Here is a 15,685-nt window from a genome sequence, read left to right on the forward strand (position 1 = left end):
TGACCTCCTCTGTACATACTGACAATGATTTGAACCAAGAAAGTCAAATCTGGATCTGTCACTCCATCAGACCTGTTGCCACTGATTTTCAGTCTAGCTCTTGTTTAATGTGGCATACCTCAGCCAAAACATTACTGGGAAATAAAGCTGAAAAGAAAAGAAAAGCTCAAGTCCAGAGGTGGACATGCGTGCTTACAATGATTGTTCCAGAACAAGCCTGGAGGTGTGTTTTTGCCAAACCAGGGTTCCCTGTAAAGAGCTTATTTCAGCACAGGAAGCTCCTGTCATCAAACGCTTGTAGTAGGAAGACAGTAAATAGTACGGTGGGAATAAGAGGTGGGATGAAGTGCATCTCAGTCTGTTTTTGTCTGCATTATCAGTCAACAAGCCTCCGACCTTCCACCGGCCTCAAAGCGACTTGCAGACATTCTCCAGCGAGAACTTCGTCTTCCAGTTTACTGCATCGGACCCCGAGGGCTCGGCGCTTCTCTTCCAGCTGGAAGAGGGACCAGAAGGTGCTGTCCTCTCCCCTGCTGGCCTCCTTATCTGGAGGGTCCCATCAGTTCCAGAGAAGGAGGGGCTCCGGACGGGCAGCTCTGTCCGCTTTACGCTGTCTGACGAGTGTAACGCCCAGAGCACCTTCACTGTGGAGGTAGAGTGAGGATAAGCTGCTAAGCAGTAGTCTGCTGATGTAAATGTGATACACTGATGTTGTTAGATATTAATAAAATCCAGACATTCCTCAGCAGTGTCTGTGTTTCCCATCTGCAACACAGATTGTCGTGGTGCCGTGTGGCTGCCAGAATGGAGGCTCATGCGTGACAGATATTAACTTTCCTGCCGGCAGTGGGAAGTACCTGTGTGTGTGTCCCGACGGTACTCAGGGCAAACTCTGCGCTGACGACATAGACGAATGTCTGTCGGCTCCATGCTTGGGCAGCAAGTGCATCAACGTGGTCGGTGGGTACAGGTGCGAGTGTCCTGCAGGGCTGCGAGGTAAGAATGATTAAAAACCTAAAGATTTTTAATCAAAAATGAACAAAATAAAAGCCCTTGATGTTTAAGGCTGTTTTGTTTAGACACAATGGGCTGTTCTGACATCACATGTTTGCAGTCGCGGAGGATTAATCCCAGTGATGGTTTTTGATTACAGAATCAACATCCTCTGTGTGTGTTTTTGGCAGGTTTAACGTGTCTGGAGGATATCAATGAATGTGAAAGGAAGCCCTGTTTTCCGGGAGTGCAGTGCTTCAACAGCTTTGGCTCTTATGGCTGCGGCCCCTGCCCCAAAGGAATGGTGGGAAATGGGACTTCGTGCACTGGTAAGTATGGGCTTACTGCATTACTACCCATAGGCAGTTTATAAAAAATGGAGCTCCACTAAGAGACACTCATTCGTGAGCCTCTGCTCCTCCACATTTAAAGGAGCCATTGAGGTGGATGCCTCCTGCATGCCTGCTAATTGAGGTTTTCCCAGCATGTCCAAATGGGAGTGGACCCCTAGGCAGACCTGGTGAGATTATGTCTTTCAGCCGGCTTGGGAATATATCTGCTTCTGCCCCCCATAAGAGAGAGGAGGTGGCTGTTGAGAGGGAGGCCTGCTTAAACTGCTGCCCCTGTCACCAGAATAAGTGACAGAAAATGTAGCTTCTAGGTCTGGAAATATTAAGGCAGTGTGGAAGTTCTTTAATTGTGAATTATTTATAATACCCAACAGGGGGTGACCCCTCTGGTTTCAAGAAGAAGCCAGATTGTATAGAAGTCTATGGCTAACTGACCCTAATGCAAACCAACTCTTCCATGATGAGTGGTCAGATAACCAGACTGAACCAGAAGCTTGGTTAAGGCTACCAAACGCATCTGGTCGAGGTGCAACTTGCTAAATGACATAAGGGACCCGACAAAATATTAGTGGGAGTGTTTGTCTGTATTTTAGCCTGTATGTACACTTTTGGCCCAGTGTGGATTAGAGAAAATCCAACATAACTTCAAACGTGTGCGCCCAGTTCTTGTTTTTTTGAAGTCATTAACTGTACAGTGCTGTACAGCATTGTCCCATTGCATGCTGTGCAATCATTCCACCCCGGAAAAAGAACAGTTCAAAGAAATCATTAAAAGCCCAAAATTGCCGTGACATTCGTGCCCATGATGAGTGGATGTAAACTTCTGACCACAATAGTATATGTCTTGAGCAGAAACTGACAGGAAGCTAGGCGTGATTAAGTAACGTCAGGTGGCGTCACGGTGCCCAAACGAGACCACTTATTTTCCTATAGTTAATCCTGCTTTCCAAAACAGCCCTGAGTTTATCAGACACTGCTGTTGTCTGAGAGGGTGTAGCCCCTCTGTACAGTTTACAGCCTCACATAATAAAAAAATAGTCAATTTCTCTATTCATTTCCCAGCAGCATTTATCATATGTTCATCTGTTTGTTGCTGTGATATTGGTTCGAGCATTCCAGCAAACTTGTAGCTAATTTTGTTGTTGTTCCAACTACATTTAAATTAAAGCAGCTATCCAAAAAAAGAGTGAATTCGTTCATTGGAGCCGTGTGTCACGGAGGAGCACTCAGCAGTGAATGGAAACCAGATGGCTGATAGTGCTGCCTTGTACTGTGACCGCTCACGTTGTTTTGGAAAGACTTTTGGCTTCCACCAAAACTCAGTAATTATATAAAAATACATGCATAATATGGTAACTTCTGCTGTTGCAAACCTGCAGCTTGATTTGTTTCCTTTATATTGTTGCAATCTGTGCCAGTCGGTGGGAAATGCCTCGATGTTGAAGCACACTTTGTTTTAGGTCAAAGAGGGTGTTCCCAAAATTTTCAAGGCTAATGGCTAATCGGTTATTATTTTTCAGGCATGCAGAGATCTGTCTTTTTTCTCCAACATTCAAGGAACATAACCGTGTCTTTAGGCAGCTATGGTGACGTGACGAAGAAATGCTATCTCAATTAAGATACTTGCCACAATACAAATCCTGCCATAAACCTGCATTCTATTTAATGATCAGTAGTGGGCGATTCTTTTGGTTACAATGAGACTTCTGGGAGGAAAGAAGCCTAATGTAAAATGGCCCTCTGCTTTGACCTCAGATCCTGATGATTTTATGGTGCCGACCTCTGGTTGTGACTTCATCTTTTTTTTTGAAGTCATAAGGCGTTAGCCAATGAGTGTGCAGTTTCACAGTCAGTGTTAATTAACAGACCACTAAAATACTAGAATTTTCCTCAGCAAAGCTGAACCATGTAGACTGGTTTCTACTTCACAGCTTGATATTTATTACATAATTCCATTAAATCTAATCTAGAGACATTAGTTAGTGCACAGGTGTCGAACTCCAGGCCTCGAGGGCCGGTGTCCTGCAGGTTTTAGATGTGTCCTTGATCCAACACAGCTGATTTAAATGGCTAAACGACCTCCTCAACATGTCTTGAAGTTCTCCTGAGGCCTGGTAATTAACTTATCATTTGGTTCAGGTGTGTTGACCCAGGGTGATATCTAAAACCTGCAGGGACACCGGCCCTCGAGGCCTGGGGTTCGACACCCCTGAGTTAGGCAGAGCAGCCACGTTCCTAACTCCAGGATTTATGGGTGTCTACGGGAATTGTTTCACTTTTGGTTCCTGGATTTTAACCACAAAGATATTGTTAACTGAAGATGAGAAGTTAACAGCATGCTACGAGCACAACACTGGTGCACGTACCCATACTTGTCAAGGTGAATATTAATACAGGGTTAAATTAGTTGCTTTCACGATCTAAAGAGAAAAAAAGCCCCAAAATTCTCACCTAAAAGACATCATGTTGATCCATATTCTATTCAGTTCAGTTTTATTTACATAGTGCCAAATTAACCATATTGCCTCAAGGTGCTTTATATTATTTGCTTAAGCACTGGGGCTGATGTTGCATTTCTGCAGTCACATTATCCTTCCAGTAACAGAAGAACTCTGTGGTGTGTGTTTACAGGAGTTTCTGCCCCTAAAAGGAAAAAAAAATCTGGGTCTACAGTAAAGCACAGAACATTAATTAAACTGAGCAGCATATTATTTGCCATTTTTTTGGGACCTTGTGGCAGAAGATTCACAGGGACAGATAGTTGGATTTCCTAATCCCCTTTGTTCTTTAATCCTCCACATGTCCACTGAGGGCCTTCAGCTTGACTTGTTTGACCTCTACACTCAGTTCATTTTAAGATACATAACTTTGTGTGTCAGTGGAGTTGGACAAGGTCCTTAAATTTTAAATGACAAGCAGGTGGTGATGGATGCTCCTACATGTTTTTTTAGATACAGTTGTGGTCACAAGTTTAGATCCACTCACCATCGGCATGAATGTCATAGTAAATTTGGTTCTTTTAAGAATTTCTTTGAAATGTTCTATTTCCACGGTGGAATAATTGGACAGCATATGTCTTTAAAACAAGAATTGTGTGCAGAAGTTTGAATTTATTTTGGATTTTTTATAATCCAAAAAGGCTCAAAGGTATACATACAGGCTCAAATACATTCATAAACTCACTTCAGTCTTTTAGTATTTGATGCTGAAAGTTCCAGATCATCAGTTGCACAACAATTGCACATTAAGTACAGGTTATTCAGAAAGAAAAGAAACTTAGCAATACACACCCAAAGCTACAAAGCAGTTACCTTGAGATTAATGAAACGAACCCTTTAAATCCTTTAACCTCTCCAACTAATCAGTTGTGGTTTGACAAATCAACCGTCATTGGTAGTTTTGACGAGTCAGCCGGGCAGAAGGAAGTTCAGTTCTAATGAAAAAGTTGAGAAAAGTCAAGTGTCAAAAGTAAAGGTTTTGGAGAGGCATTCAAAACTAGACTCCAAAGTCTTATTGAATCTGCCTTAATTCTAGTAAATAAGAAGTAAGAAGTCTTTGCTGTAGTAAAGCAGGATGAGTCAGATTATTTGACCTGCTGCCATGTCTGAAGCCTGTTGAGGTTTTCTGCTACTACTGTGGCAAGAGATATCTTTACACAAACTTGACCCAAGGTCTCGTCTCTTGCTGGGAGTCACAGTTCATTAAACGTAACCTTTTGAGCCCTTCCAGGTTTTCTGATTTACAGCAACCTCCACATCCTTCACTGTACCATCTCTCTTTTTTGGTCCTTTATTATTGATTTAATGCAATGTGTTCTGAAGTGGGTGATCTTGATGCTCAATTGGACGTAAAAATTGAGGATAGCAATCCAGAACATAATTAGTGGCTTTCTTATTACAGTATTTCTCAGTCCAGCTGCCTTCCCTTCAACATCTGCTCCTCATATGACTGGCTACGAGACACCAGATGTTCTGCTCCAACCACCCAAAATAAAGACAGGCGCTTTCCTGAAAACCTCAAGCGGTAGCTCCCCACAGATGACGGCTGAGGCCAGGAAAACAGTTCCAAGAATTGACCCACAAATGAAGTCAACCACCTGGAGAAGGACAGCAGGAATTAGCTCCAGCCCTGAAGTCACAATAGCAGAAACCAGCAGACGCAAAACACCAACCGTTCCCCAAACAAATATAGATTCTTCACGGGAAACTCAAGCAGTTAACCTAAACCTATCCAGGACTAACACAGACATGTTCAAGAACCTCTCAGAGATTGTGCCACACCGAGTCAAGCAGGAGCAATCTAAATTCAGAAACACTACAAGCAATCCTCCGACTGTAGCTTCACCATCAGATCATGATAGACCAGCTGCAGGTAAGCCCCAAATTTCCAATAAATTCCATTTAAGTTTTCCTTAATGTGCGAGGTATCACACTGTGCTGAGCCTCAAGCAAATATGAAGACAAGGAGACTTTAAAAGGGAACATTCAGTCATTCTGGCCATAATGTTTTATCACAGTCATTAAAATAAGTACCAGGAAAATAATTCACATACTATAGTATACATATTTTTTTTAGTTTAGCTATAAAAGCTGCCCTAAGGGGATTCAGGATTTCAATTTGAGAACACTTAAACAGGTCGTTTTCAGATGTTAGGAACAACCGACCAATGTGATCTTTTTTTGGAGATCTTACCACTGTGTGTGCTTGAACAACCATTCAGAAACAGGGAAATTCACATAAAACAAAAACAATTAAGACAAAAAAAATATTGTTTTTTTACTCTGTATTCAGGAAAACTGTAGTTCAATGATATGTTACCTTACAGAGCTAATGCTGCAGTCACAATAGGAAAATCAGTGGAGACCATGGCACACCCAAGATCATTGCGATCGTTTGTGAGCAACTTTCAATTTTGCTGCTTCTTGAAATGGTTGTTTCAAAGACAAGGACCAGATCTGTGATCACTCGCAGTCAGCTGCCGTCTTCAATGAGTCATCAGTGCATCAAGATAGTTATAAAACAAGCAATAAGATCAAATCAGGCTTGTTTGCAATTGAATGGAGTCAAGTTGGCAATTACATGCGTCAGTTACTTACTGTTTATGATAATACGGGATTAACTGTGATAAACTGACCAAAAAATGCAAACCTGTTTATTTCTACATACACAGAAATTCACATTAACTATTTACATTTAGTATCAAGTGAGAACCTCATAGTTGCAAAACAGAAATTCAGAAAATCCTTCACGATTATTGACTCTATTTACCTGTAAGATGACACAGTTAACGACTTAGCAACCTGTTGATATTAGTGCTCCATTGGAGAGAAAGTTGCAGATTAATTGCAGTCATCGGTGTAGGCTGACTCATTGGCAGTCTGTCTGCATTTATAAATGAGTTTGCAACTATTTGTAAACCTTCACCAATCTGTTTGAGAGAGGTCAGACTGCGACTGTATGGAGACACGTTGCCTCCCACAAGGAGGCCTGTGTGCCTTGTGATCAAAAGTGAACGCCTACAGGTTGAAGGTGGAACACCGTCAGTGTAATCGTTGATTTTTTCCTCATTGCCTATTACTTCTCTAGTCTGATTGAACCATTACAGAGCACACAAGGATATTTATAAGTATATTAATATTTGATACTTGTAAGACTATAACTAATGAAAGAAAGCAAAAATGAACTTTGCAACAGTTTTATTTGTATGTTTTCAGAGATGTCAGATGTCAGAGATGCAGATTGTGTTTGCTTGGGAAAGCTACAATCCGAGCCTTCTTATAGGACAATGATTGATCTCATACAACTTTATCTCCCAGGATCAGTGAGGTCTTTGGCTGTCAGTTTATCAGCTACATGCGCCAGCAGGCCCTGCTTTCCTGGGGTTCAATGCATCAACCGCAGACCGCCACATGTGGGCTATGTCTGTGGCCGCTGCCCACCTGGACTTTATGGCAACGGTCGCATCTGCATGAAGAACTCCAAGGAAGGTGAGGGAGCTTTTACATTTAATATTTTAATGCGTTTGGGGATAAGCTTCCATGATTTTTAAGTCTTGTCAGGGACTTTGCAGTAACCAGAGTGATTATAGAGTTTTTCACAGGCCTTTAGGACATTTAAAAAAAAAAATAGCAGTTGAATGCAGTTGAAGTTTCCTTTAACCCTAAACTAACTAATGCTGTTGACTCACTTCAGCCAGGGATCTACTTACACTGGCTGGACATCAGGTGTTTCATAACCTTTGGGTCACATCTAGCCCCACACATGATTGGTCAATGCTGTAATTGAGTCACAAAAGCAGCCCAAATTGGGGTGTCTGCTCTATATAGCATATTCTTCCTATTCTTTGTACAAAAACACATTGTGTTGTTTTTCAAAGGAAAAAATAAGCATTAATCTGATGAAAACATCTGTCAGTAATGTGCATCCTTCCATACACTGTGGTCTGCTTTTAAGAGCTTATTTTGCACTCGTTATATTCTGGTTTCCCTGATGTTGCTTTATGTGTTTTTCTTGATTGGAAAGAATGTCATTTATTGCAGGAGATAAATCAGCGTAAGTGGTTGGAGACTGCCTGAATGAAATAACCACCTCTGGTGCATTGCTTTTTGAGTCGGTTCCACAAAGTTTCTACAGCAGATTCCTTAATGTGACTTCACACAAGGGGAGATGGTGGGGGGCTCACAACTCTAAAGAGACAGTCTGATTCCAACTTAAATCCCTTTATTGTGGACTGTGTTTGTCTGGAAAGTCACATCACCACAAACAAGACATTAATCGCTTAAATTGCTTTGCTGTTCTTCTCTTTACTTTTATTTGTCCAAGGACAGAAAGCAGACATGCTTTTTTCCTTCAGCAAGTCATCGTTTGACCAGATGTTCTGCTTTTCAATTTTAGTTTTATTTTGCTGTATTTTATCATTTAATGCAGCGTTTTGCAGATTCCTGTCAAACCTCTGTTAAGCCTGTCAAGCTGTGTTTAGTACGCAGCGACACATACGCGATACACAGCAGAATGACATCAATGGCAGCTTTATAATGACATGAGCTGTAGCACCCAAAGCTGCTTCTTTAGCATATTTTAGTAATCTAATGCTTCTCAGTAAAGATTCCAAAGCTATGACTGGAAATTTACGTTTTGGGGTAGAAATATGAATATCTTAGGGCTCAGTACCTCAGATCTAGTTGCTGGTTGACCTGGTAACCATTGGCCGCTAGGGAAAAATTTATATTCCCTGACTGGTTGCAATGAAACTGATTGCTAAAACCTCAGTTATGCATGCCTAGAGACCAATCAATAAACCCCTGCTAACCACCAATGAATAAACCGCTTGGCATGTCATTGCTGAAGGTTGCGAGCTGTTGCTAGGTGAAATTGGTCACACAGAACTTTATAATGTTGCACTGAAAACCTCCTTACAATTATTTTGGTCACTGGGACGCTGGCACTGTCACCAGTTGTTTGTATGGAAGATGCTGTCTACAAATACTTACCAACTGCTCACAGAGTGGTGAGACTGTGAAAAATCCAACACGAATAGGAAGTGGCAGTCATTTGAAAAGTTGCACCTTCTAAAATGTCTTGGTTGCAGTTTTTACTTTGAAGTTAAACATTTTCTGTTTACATCTTGAGACAAATTTTTTTCAAATTTCACTAATTTTGTGAGCAATTGTATACTGTTTGCAGGCAGGTTAGTGTCATAAGACTACATGTGACTGCAGCAATCTGCTAGTGGCAAGGGTTTTCATACTGCACTCTCTTTGTGACCACTTTCACCTACAGACAGCTAGCAACCATTCACCAATCAGTTGGGAAAATACATATTTTTCCCTAGTAACTGGTAGTTGCAAGCAGCTTTGTGACAGGCCTCTAGGGTGCGTGACTGGCAATCTATTTCACAGCAACTGCCAATAACCCCTCACACCAGTCTGAGGCCTGTGTAACTGAGGCCACTCTGCTGTTCTACTTAACTCTAATTAGGGCCAAATCAGATTTCTTTCTGTAACATATTTTTAAACCACTGGAGATGACCAAAGTGCTGTCCATACCACTGTGGAGAACATAAATATATCGAAAAAATAGAAAGAAAGACAGAATACAGGATCCAGTTGTATAAAATCAAAATATAAATAAAATTAACAAAGGTATTCTAAAAACAAGACAGAACAGGAAAGAAATGTAACACTAAAATATAAAAAACAGTAAGAATATGTGAAGGCCATCAAAAACATGCATGTCTTTGGGGGTTTCGTTTCATTAGAGACTTAACATTTGATTGTTCCAGAGTTATCGAGTAGGCACTGCCAAATCTCCCTTATTTTGTAGAAAAACTACAAGCAGTTGATCTTAAAAGTAATACCTTTTTGGCTTGATCCGGATTCTATCAGCAAAGAAGTGGATGAACTATTAGATTTCTGCAAGAGCATATGCAAGGTAAATAAAATAGGCCCTAAACTGGAACCTTGAGGCACACCATAAGTAATTGGGGCTGTACATGAAGAGAAGAACCCATTTTTCAGGACAGTGCCTTAGATGCTAGCCTAATCCTCAAGAGGGTTCGCAAGAAAGTAGATCTAAATCTTACTGGAAACAAAATGGAACAATTACTGGAGTTTAAAGGCAGCACGTCATCATTAAAAAGTTTGTGTAGAGCATATTTTGTCCTGAGGCGTGATCGGAAATTTTCAGTGGCTTAGTCTAAAAAGAAAAAAGGCTGAGCATACAGCATTTTCTCCATGAATTCCATCATAGAAATATAAGTTCAGAAATAAAAATTACTTAACTCTTTTCAGGCAAGGTTATTTAATAAGGACATGGACTGCTTTGTTAGCAAAATTTGTAATCTGGGAAATTGAAGGTTCTGGAGTGTCCAAAAACTGTGTAGGAACAATATCCCAAGGGCAGTTGTATAAATTATAGTTATGATTGTATCATCAATGTGATATACAAGCTAATATGATCGTTATCCCTTTCCTCAGCATCCAATCACCTGCCTCAGCAGCAGACACTAGGCAAGTCCAGCCGATCCTCATATGGAAGTAGCAGCAGCAAAGTCGTCCATGTCCACCTACCCAACTTGCCCAACAGGTATGGTGTCAAGCACCTGTCCTCATCCTTCATTAGGTCGCACCAAGTTACAGGATCAGGTAGAGAGGGTGGCACAGGAAGAAGAGAGGCCATCATTTCTGCTTCAAGGGATGTCGCTGCAAATACTCACATCACACGTGCCAACCCTAGATCAGACACTGGGACATACGCCAGTGCCTCCAGGGAGATTGTCATGCCCCATGTAACAGTCTCCAAGGTGAGTTGGTAACTGTTCAAAGCATTAAAAGAAAATTGTACAGATGGACATTAAAGTCCATTTACTCACTTTATGATCATCTTCCAGAAGTCTGAAGGAGCTCTTACTGGTGCCACGCCTGTTAAAGTAACTGCCGCTGCACCTCGGCTCTCCATTCAGCCTGGAAGAGTAACGGCAGCTAAACAAACAACCCAGCCTCAGCTCAACCACCTGACATCCACCCAGACCAAACCCTGGACTCCACCAAGACCTGCCCTCCCACTTACAGCAGCCCTCACTTCTCTGTCCTACTCACTTTCTGAGTCTGAGTTCTCTGCAGACGGGGATGAAACTGAGCCAGGATCAGAGATGCCAAAGATTGTGCCAGTGCTGACCCTCACAACACCCGACAAGGTCTATAGCTCCCTGGCACAAAGATCTACATCCAGCCAGTCATCAACTGGAAGTGGTACACTAGCTGACGAACATTTGATGGCTTGTGCCGAACGGCCATGTTTTCCTGGTGTCCAGTGTGAACCAGCCAAGGATGGGGGCTTCCGCTGTGGAAGGTGTCCAGTAGGATATACTGGAAATGGGCATACCTGTAAAGGTAAACCTGTTCTCTTTGACATCCAAATATCTCAAATCGGCAGAACCAATTTCTAATGGTGTTATTGTGAGGGACCAAGCAGCCAAAGCAAAGAGGACACAGGCAAAAAAATATCTTCAAAAAGGGTTTTCTTTATTTTAACCCTCAAAAAGTCCAAAATTAACAAAATTCAAAAACATACTTAGCAGGCCCATAAAAGAGGTCAACTAAATATAACTCTACAAAAAGGAATTTCCAGAAACTTAAACAAAACAAAGTGGGACACAACTTAACTCACAAACTGACCTAATTACAAAGACACATGAGGGTAGCTTTTATAATGATTTGGCCAAACCATTTGAACACAATAGGGGGGAAACAAAAAACACACACACTAATATTAACTAAGCACAGAATAACCTAACTAAACCTAAAACACCCCTGCTCCTGGTAAGACCATGGTTAGTCCTGCTGAGCAGGCATTTTGTTCCCAGAGTCCTCAGCCACGCCTTTTGCCCAGACAGGAAACAGCCACCGCCCAAACCCAGGTAACTCAAAGAAAGAGAAACATAATTAATATAACAAAACATTTTAGAAAAACCACACAATGTTACTATGTGCGCGCTTCATAATACCAGTGTTAGGTTTAACCAAATGATTAATGAATTATATTAAAGAAAACTGCAAAGCAAACTAATAAAGTGAAAAATGGACTAATTTACCCCTGTGTGGCTGATGCCATCACACACACCCCTTCTTCAGGACTCTCGCTGGTACAGCGAGAGAGGAAGTCGGCGGTAACGTTGTTCTTCCCAGGAATGTGCTTGATGACAAACCGGAAAGGTTGCAGAGCAAGGTACCATCTTGTGATCCTTCCGTTCTTATCTTTCATCTTTTCCATCCACTGAAGTGCACTGTGATCCGTCTCCAGGGTGAATTCTCTTCCAAGAAGGTAGTACCTGAAGGAATTAAGGGCCCACTTGATGGCAAGGGCCTCCTTTTCCACTGTTGAATACCGAACCTCTCTTGGGAACAGCTTTCGGCTGATATAAGCAACAGGATGACGTTCTCCTTCCAAACCTTGAAGTAGCACTGCTCCCAGACCCCTATGAGATGCATCAGTTTGAAGGAAAAAGGGCTCATTAAAGTCTGGACTGTACAAAACTGGTTCACTACTCAGTGATTGACTGATGTCCTTGAAAGCTGCTATAGCCTCCTCTGTCCAGTTAATCTGATTAGGACACTTGATGCCTATCAAGTCCGTTAGTGGAGCTGCCCTGGTGGAGAATCGTGGTATGAACCGACGATAAAAGCCTGCCATGCCCAAAAAGGATCTTAGTTGCTTCCTTGTCTGTGGGAGAGGACAAGACTCAATGGCTTGGATCTTACTGACTTGAGGCTTGATCACCCCATTCCCGATCACATGGCCCAGGTACGCAGTCTCAGCAGAGGCAAAAACACACTTAGAGGGGTTCACGGTCAACCCAGCAGCGCCAAGACGGTCGAAGACAGCATGCAGATGTTCCAAGTGTTCCTCCCATGTGGTGTTGTAGATGACAATATCATCAAGATATGCAGATGCAAAATCTGAGAAACCACATAGTACTTGGTCCATTAATCTCTGAAAGGTTGCTGGAGCCCCATGCAGCCCGAATGGCATCACTGTAAATTGGAAGAGACCCCAAGGTGTTCGAAAGGCAGTCAACTTCTTTGATCACTCTGTGAGTGGCACCTGCCAATATCCCTTGCACAGGTCAAGTGTGGTCAAGTACTTTGCCTTCCCCAGCCGTTCCAGCAAATCATCAATGCGTGGCATGGGGTATGAATCAAACAGTGATACTGAGTTTAGGTACCTGAAGTCTATACAGAACCTCATGCTTTCATCCTTCTTTGGCACCAGGACCACCGGATTACACCACTCACTCTTTGATGGCTCGATGATCCCCAAGGACAACATGAGGTCAATTTCCTTCTTCAGGGATATCAGCAGACGTTCAGGGATCCTGTAGCTCAAACGCTTTACTGAGACGCCCTCTTTAATGACAATGTCATGCTCAACAATATCTGTTCGGCCAGGATTCACTTGAAGCACCTCAGAGTTACATGCAGCTCTCACCTGAAGCTGTTTATCATCTGGCAGATGACTAAGGTCAAAATCTACCACATCAGCAAAAGGCAAGTATTGCTCACCAACCTCTTCTTCCTCTGGCACACCCCTTATGAGCATCACCTCTGCTGTCTTTTCAGGGCGCTGCGCCCATTCCTTCAAAAGATTTATGTGCAGAACCCTGCTGGAGCGTGGCTTTCCAGCGATGAACACTTGGTAAGTAGTGGACCCCAATTTCTTCTGAACCTCAAAGGGCCCTTGCCACTTAGCCAATAGCTTGTTGTTGTCAGTGGGGAGGAGCACCAACACCTTTTGTCCAGGACTAAAAGACCTCTGACGAGCTGCTCGGTCATACCAAAACTTCTGCTTCTGCTGGATTTTGGTCATATTTGACTGAGCAAGCTCACTCATTTTCTGCAGTTGCTCCCTCATCTGCACAACATAGGAAACAATGTTAACAGAGTCCATCTTTTCCTTGCCTCCCTCCCAGATGTTTCTTAACAGGGCTAGAGGTCCTAGTACCTCATACCCATACAAAAGTTCGAACGGAGAGAAACCAGTGGAGGCTTGTGGCACTTCCCTGTAGGCAAAGAGAAGATAAGGAAGCCACTGATCCCAATCAGCACCATTCTTATCTACCACCTTCCGGAGCATCTGCTTCAGAGTCTGATTGAACCGTTCTGTTAGCCCATCAGTCTGAGGATGGTATGGGGTGGTCCTCAGGCTTCTAATGCCCAGCAGCTTGTACACCTGTTTTAGTAAGTTGGACATAAAGTTACTCCCCTGATCAGTCAGTATTTCCTGTGGGAACCCTACTCTTGCGAAGAGCTGTACAAGGCAGAAAGCTACTGATTTTGCCTTGATGGATTTCAGTGGGAAGACCTCTGGATATTTAGTTGCATAATCAGTGATTACAAGCATATAGCGATTCCCTGACTTACTCTTTTCAACGGGTCCAACAATATCCATTCCGAGGCGCTCAAATGGGGTACCAATAATAGGCAGTGGTTGGAGTGGAGCTTTGGAAGGGACTTTGGAGGATGTCATCTGGCACTGAGGACAGCTCTTACAGAAGTAGGCTACATCTCTATGGAGGCCAGGCCAGAAAAAATGTTGTTTAATACGAGCTGTGGTTTTGTGCTTACCAAGGTGGCCAGCCCAAGGAATAGAGTGTCCCAGATTAAGCACTGTTTCTCTAACTTCTTGGGGGACCACTAGCTTCAGAAGTGAGCCCACCTCATGGTAAAGTATGCCATTTTGCAAGACATAGTCACTTTTGTTAATGCCTGCCTCCTCTACTTGGTCCTTGTCTATCGCTCGCTGAAAACAGGAAGCTAAACTAGGATCAGTTTTTTGCAACTCTATTATATTGCCAGGAATTTGAAGTCCCAAAGGCAAGTCTGGGTCAGTATGCATTTCTGGGTGTACTATAGTATGCTGGAACTTCTCCTGTCTCCTCTGTCTGCGACTTTTCCGAGGCTTCCCAGGTGCAACTTCCCATTCCTCATTAAAAAATGGCAAGGCACTGAAAACTGAGGTTTCACTAGATTTTTGAGCTTGGGCTCTAGTAACAGCCACATTGCATTGATGATTCTGGTCTGACTCCAACAAATCAAAAAGCACTGGAAAATCTCGTCCCAGAATAGCTGAATAAGGCAGGTTATCAACCACCCCAACATTTAAAAGGTAAGTCTGTCCATTCACTTTAATGTACATGTCAGCTGTTGAGTACATCTTCTCATCTCCGTGCACACAACAAATGGGGATGGTGTCACTAACACGGACAATATTGGGGGGCACAAAATCTCTGTGTATCAACGTACGAGAACTACCAGAATCAAGTAAAACTCTTAAAGTTGTTCCATTAGCTTCAATTTTTATCATTTTAACAGTCTGGTCACACTGGAGCCCCTGTTCAGCATGTGGACGTGGCATGAAACACATTTGAACCATCTTAGCTGAGGTTTTTGGGCACATTGGCTTTGTGTGGCCCTCTAACCCACAGAGGTAACAAAAGATCTTTTTTGAATTTTTTAATGGTCTGCCAGCAAACTGGTTCTCACCCACAGGAGTTTTATCTGCTGACAATGGCCTTTGATGATACATCTGGGCTGATTTGGGGCCTTCCTTTGGCATTTTATTTGCATTACAGGTCCAAGGTTGCCCTTTCCTCCTGGCAGCTACAAACACTTCTGCCAGCTCAGCTGCCTTCACTGCAGAAGACGGATTGTGCTCTCGAATCCAAACCTGTAGCTCAGGGGACAACATTCTCAAATATTGTTCAAGGATGATTATTTCACCAATTTCTTGGTTCGTTTTACCTTTTGGCTGAATCCATTTCCCGTACAGATCTTTAAGTCGAGCAT

At 42.6% G+C, this 15,685-nt stretch overlaps 1 protein-coding gene across 1 annotated transcript in view; it reads left to right on the top strand.

Annotated features, from left to right (window-relative positions):
• LOC146361200 (von Willebrand factor D and EGF domain-containing protein) overlaps positions 1-15,685 on the top strand; it is a 43,267-nt gene that overhangs the window by 16,295 nt on the left and 11,287 nt on the right. The window contains exons 17-23 of the mRNA XM_084921999.1: positions 381-652; positions 777-996; positions 1,185-1,322; positions 5,244-5,714; positions 7,160-7,330; positions 10,319-10,644; positions 10,732-11,233. Of these exons, the coding sequence (XP_084778125.1) occupies positions 381-652; positions 777-996; positions 1,185-1,322; positions 5,244-5,714; positions 7,160-7,330; positions 10,319-10,644; positions 10,732-11,233 (2,100 nt within the window). The remainder of the gene's footprint in view (positions 1-380; positions 653-776; positions 997-1,184; positions 1,323-5,243; positions 5,715-7,159; positions 7,331-10,318; positions 10,645-10,731; positions 11,234-15,685) is intronic.

This window comes from Perissodus microlepis, chromosome 23 (assembly GCF_051167445.1).
Source record: "Perissodus microlepis isolate ML-2025 ecotype Zambia chromosome 23, ASM5116744v1, whole genome shotgun sequence".
In the NCBI taxonomy this organism is placed as follows: Eukaryota; Metazoa; Chordata; class Actinopteri; order Cichliformes; family Cichlidae; genus Perissodus; species Perissodus microlepis.